General features: G+C 49.3%; 1 protein-coding gene across 1 annotated transcript in view; it reads right to left on the bottom strand.

Moving 5' to 3' along the window:
• Positions 1-3,076: 3,076 nt before the first annotated feature.
• LOC102041806 (fibronectin type-III domain-containing protein 3a-like) overlaps positions 3,077-5,405 on the bottom strand; it is a 34,913-nt gene continuing 32,584 nt past the window's right edge. The window contains exon 26 of the mRNA XM_031058821.1: positions 3,077-5,405. Within this exon, the coding sequence (XP_030914681.1) occupies positions 5,262-5,405 (144 nt within the window). The 3' untranslated portion in view covers positions 3,077-5,261.

Below are 5,405 nucleotides of genomic sequence, written 5' to 3'. Positions count from 1 at the left end.
GGGCGGCGTTGCTATGGAGACGCGGCCTAACGGGGTTGCCGTGGAGACGAGGCCTAGCGGGGTTGCCAAGGAGATGCGGCCTTGCAGGTTAGAAATTCACTTTATTATAAATATTCATGAGGACAAACATGCACAGACCAAATCTGCTGGATTCAAGTGACTGTTTTCCTGCTCCCCCTGCTGCAGACAGCCCAGTGCCCCCCATCTGTCCTGTGGTGATGCAGGAGGGGATGTTTTGTTATTTCATTAATAGCTCTGAAGTCACTTTTTAAAGTGCCAGCAATCCCAGGATTAAATAAAAATGACAGTGTGTTCCCACTGTTCTGAAAATAACAAGTTCCACTTTGGAAACAAATCTAAAAGCTTTTTAAAGCTGGTTTTCATGGCAGCTGACTGCATTTGGAAGCCACTTAGAGCACATTCCATACGAGTTTTGTCAAAGTTTCTCACTTTCTGAGGCAAAACAGAACCAAAAATAAAGTTTCGTTGTGATTTTGTCAGGCAGGCGACCAGCAGTGTTGCAGAAGCAGTTGCAATCTGTTATAACCCGGGATGGTCTGACTGCAGCCAGGCCTGGAGGAAGGGGGTGTGCTGGGGACTCCCATCCCGGCTCCTCAGAGACAGGGACAAACCAAGAGGACAAACCAAGAGCTGCTCCCTCTGATCCGCCCTGTGGAACATTCCAGCAGCAGCTCCGGTGCTCCCCATCCACACCCAGGCAGGCATTCAGCACCTGGATCAGAGACACATCCCAGCCCTGCCCTGGGTTTGGGAGCAGCCTGGGGAGCAGGAGCAGCCCCATGGCTCCAGCAGGGCCTGGAGGAGCTGGAAAACTCTCACCCAGCACGAGGGGCAGGCACGGGATCCCTGTGCCAGAATCCTGTGCTGAGGCAGCTCCCAGGCCAAGTCATTTGACTTCCATGAGTCAGAGTGTGTTACACAAAAACATCCTGGGAGGGGGGAGGCAGGAGGAATTCCAGACACTGACCTTCGACAACAAACTAAATCCACTTTTCTTTCCTTGTTTTAGGAAGGAGGGGGAGAGCAGCTCTTCCATAGGCTGCGATCGGGCTGGAGGTCAGCACATGGAGCTGGGGGCTGCCACACATTCCTGAGGCAGGAAAGAAAATGATGGTTTGATCCCCATTTCCATGGGGCTTGGGATTTATCCTTAAACCCAGTGCAGGACTCCTCTGCCCCCTCTGTGCCACCTTCTCCACTCACCACAGGTGACTTTCCACGCTGGGAAGGACAACCAGGAGCTCCTTGCAGGATTTCTGTGAGGAAAGCAGCAGGAGAAGGCAGAGAGAGGCAGTTCCCCCAGAGCAGCCACCTGTCCCCAGGCCACAAACGCCTTCCTGGCCATGGATGCTTCTCCCCATGGACACTCCTGTGGGGCACAGCCATGCTGGGAATCATGGGGTTGGAAAAGCCCTCCAAGACCATCGAGTCCAAGGTGTGCCCCGTGTCCATCTTGTCACCAGCCCTGAGCACTGAGTGCCACCTCCAGGGATGAGAACTTCAAACCTCCCGGGAGAGTTCCGATGTTTAACCACCTTTTCCATGAAGAAATTCCTGTGTCCAACCTGACCCTCTCCTGGCACAGCTTGAGGCCATTTCCTCTCACGGCTGTCCCCTCCTGTCAGGAGTTCTGCAGAGCCATAAGGTCCCCCTGAGCCTCCTTTTCTCCAGGATAAACACACAACGACACATTCCATGGGCACCACACACTGGCCCAATGGAAGAGCAGCCACCCTTCCCCTCTGCTCAGCCACTGGGGCTGTTTTCAGGGTTGGAAAACAGGAAATGGGGTCACGGTGTGTCCTGGCCCAGTGCCCACGCCTCCGTCTGCCGCGGGTCGTTGATCCCGGGCAGCTGCAGCCAGCTGGGATCATCTGCTGAGAAACCAGAGCACAGCCTGGGCACGTGGCTCTGCTCAGGGTGCAGGAGTTGAATCCCATACATTTGAAATCCCTGCAAGTGTTCAAGGCCAGGATGGATGGGGCTTGGAGCAACCTGGGATAGCGGAAGGTGTCCTGGTCTGGCCGGGAGGGGAGCAAGATGAGCTTTAAGGTCGTTCCCAACCCAACCCATTCCATCACTTTATGAAATTTCACTGGGAATTTCTTCCCAGACAGGATTTGTTGAGGTGTTCAGGGTGCAGCCATGCAAGGCCCTGGCACAGGACAGCTTTTCTTGTTGGGAGGTGTCCAAATCTGCAAGAACAACCCCAGCCAGAGCTTCTGCCTCTTGGAAAGGGCAGCAGGAATCTCCCTAATGTCAGATCTGGGATTTGCTGGACAATGCAGTGCCTGTGCTCAGCTCTGACCTTTCCAGCACTAATCCCACACTATTTGGCTCCACAAAACTGGCATTTGAGCAGTCCTTGGGAGCAGAAAAGCTGCAAAGAGCCAAGCTCCAAGGAGGAAGAGGAGGAGGAGGTTTGTTTTGTAGCTGATCCCTCTCTCATTTCTGCTAGAGACCCATTCCTGGGTTCTGGAGGAATTCTGAGGACTGTGAGGACACAGCCTGCTGCTGGGTGTCCCTGCTCCCTCTGGCCCTGTGCTCCCAGCTCCCCAGAGCCTTTCCCTAGGATTCCCTCCTGCTGGCCCCACTCCCCTTGCCTCCTCCACCCCAGCAGTTCCAGGTCCTCACCCCTGATCGTTCCTCAGGTGGAAAGTTTAGCCAGGCTGAGTGTCCAGCTGTCTCTTTGGGAATGATGGTCAAATAAAGCCTTTCCCATCTTATCTTCATCAGATCATTAAGGCACTGTCAGACAAAATTCCACAATCAGCAGCAAATGCTGGGGAAGAGCTCAAGGGGGAAAAGCCCTGAGGCAACACAAAATGATGGAAAATTAGCAATCAGCCCCAAACGATTCAATTTCCAGTATCAAAGAACTGTTCTACCTTACCTAGGAACTGCAGGACCTTCCTGCAGTGTGAGGAGAACTGGAAGTGATATTCCAGGGGTCTCAAGTTAATTCAGCTCTTAATGACACTGAGCATGTTCCCTTCCCTTAAATTACACATGACACAAGTGACACTAAATCCCATAAAACCACAGGAGCTCGGAGTCAAATCTGAATACATTTGTATTATTTATTGGCTGTATTAAATATATTATCTATTTGATAGTTACAATTTAGTAATACAATGCATGGCAGCTTTAACATACGTTTGAGATACCTCAAAAATGACAATACAAGAAAACCGAAGATACCTAAAATACATTAATGCCACGAGGGTACATCCTTCTGGAATGGACAACAGCTGATGGAAAATCCATATTGCAGTAGAAATCCCAGATATTTTCTGGAAACATGAGCATTTTGTGGCAATCACAAAAGGATTCGATTTCATTTTTTAGCAGTGGTGACTTGTTAGTATTTACTCTGCAATCTTAATTTCAGGACTATTATTGCCAAATAAACCTCTACAAGTTGGTTCTAAGGAGTTAAAAAAGAACCCTTTGGCAATGGAGATTTGCTGCAGGCAGTTTATCTGCTAAAGGGAGACTATGAGGAAAATAAAGACAGATTGTAAACTCTTCTGCAAACTAGAGACTAATATCTGTATAAAACTCTGACACTGGAGGGAGAGATTTCTATGATATAATAAATGATTAACTTAAAGTTCTGCTACAAGTAGAACAATACATTCAAACATACATTTTTTTTCTTTCCAGGACTTTGAATCAAAATAAATAGAGTACAAAAATGAAGAGTACGTTTTGAAAAGATTAATTTCAGATTGCACCATCGATCTACTGTGAAGAGGATTAAGTGATACTAGGTCATAATTTAGGTTTTCCACATCTGAAATACAACACAATGCCTCAAACTCTAACACAACGTTATTCCTCAACTGCTGTAGGAGAAAGACCCTTAAAAGGGATTAATTAATTACTGGAAACACATCGCCTGTAGCTCTGTCACATCCACCCTCCCACCCACAAGTGCATCATTCTGATGGCCCAAGTGGAGCCACAGACTTTGCAAAATACCCTAAATCTACTGTTCTGTGGCATGTTCCAAATGCTGTTGGCAAGACCCATGCTGAAACACTGGAAATTTGTGAGTTCCAGCTTTCAAAAGCTTTGATCTAACGGAGCCAGGGGCTGCCAGGCTCCTCCTCAGGGATTCACAAGCAGGTGGAACACAACAGTCAAATGTAGTGCACAGTGTCCACAAAAATATCCCCCAGCCGACCAGGACGAGTTTCAGACAAGTTCATAGCAGGCTGAACATTCCCAACAGGAAAACCATGGAATGTGAAGCTGCTACCACTGGGATAGCAAGTTTAAAACATTGTATAAACGTTATCTAAAAAGAGTTCTCTCATGTACAATTTACTCGTTGGGGTTAAGTTAGAAGGGCACCCAAAGCAGGCTGAACTTTTTATTTTTTAGGTTAATAATAGTACAAAAACATTTGCTCAGTTTGAGCCAAATAGTGTAACATTTATCATAAATGCACTCTTTCTCCTTAAAGACAACTCCTGTGCTGTTCTGAGCACGCTGCACAGGGAATTACTTTTCTCTCAGGCACTGAGAGTGAAATGTGGATTGGGCCAAAGCTGCTCAGGACAGCAGGAACATTCCGGGCAGAGCCTTTCCTGGGCATCCCGGCCAAGCGCCACGTCCTGCTGGCATTGGTTTGGATTAAAACCCTAAAAAACCCTGGCACCCTCTACTCCAACACTTGAAATGATTATTACTGAATCCCAAGTATTAAAATAACTGTAAAGTAGTAATATCACTAAGTCAATATTCTGCTTTCCTTCTACAGTCTAGTAAATGTGGTATGCTCTAGTAGGCTCTGCAGTTCTGCTCTAAGCTCAAAGCACTTGTGCTGCTGGATTTCATGGATATCAAACTACAGCGAAACTCGATGGAACAGCCATCGCCTCCCGCTGCTCTGGTGGTGCTGGCAGAGGACTGTTGTAGCAATGCCTTCCCTCTCCAACTGGCTGGGATGGGGAGAGAGGAGGAGCGTGCACACACCCCTCCAGTGTGCACCGTAAGGCAGCTGATTGCTGTTCTCTAACAGCTCACCCTGATTGCAGAGGCCCCGGGATCACCCTTTCTACAGGAAATCTGTGTCCAGCATTTGGAAAGGATCTGCCGAGCCAGCCTCGCCGGCAGCCAGCAGCAGGAGCGGGAACGCACGGAGCGAGGGGTTCCCAGCTAGGATTTCACTGAACTACCCATAAATACCCCAGAGAGCTCTGTACAGACAGCTGAGCGGGGCCAGCTCTGCCCTACTTGATCACAAAGTACTGGATGACCACGGCGAAGAGGATGGCGACCACGGCGAAGCCGCAGAGCAGCGCGATGGCGATGGCGCGCTCCTCGCGCAGTCGCTTCCCGCTCTGCGCCAGCTCTGTGCCCGCCGGGGCGGCGGC

The sequence above is a fragment of the Geospiza fortis genome, unplaced genomic scaffold (genome assembly GCF_000277835.1).
Source record: "Geospiza fortis unplaced genomic scaffold, GeoFor_1.0 scaffold29, whole genome shotgun sequence".
In the NCBI taxonomy this organism is placed as follows: Eukaryota; Metazoa; Chordata; class Aves; order Passeriformes; family Thraupidae; genus Geospiza; species Geospiza fortis.
The sequence above is the reverse complement of the archived record's forward strand: the minus strand, read 5'-3'. Positions and strand labels throughout refer to the sequence as shown.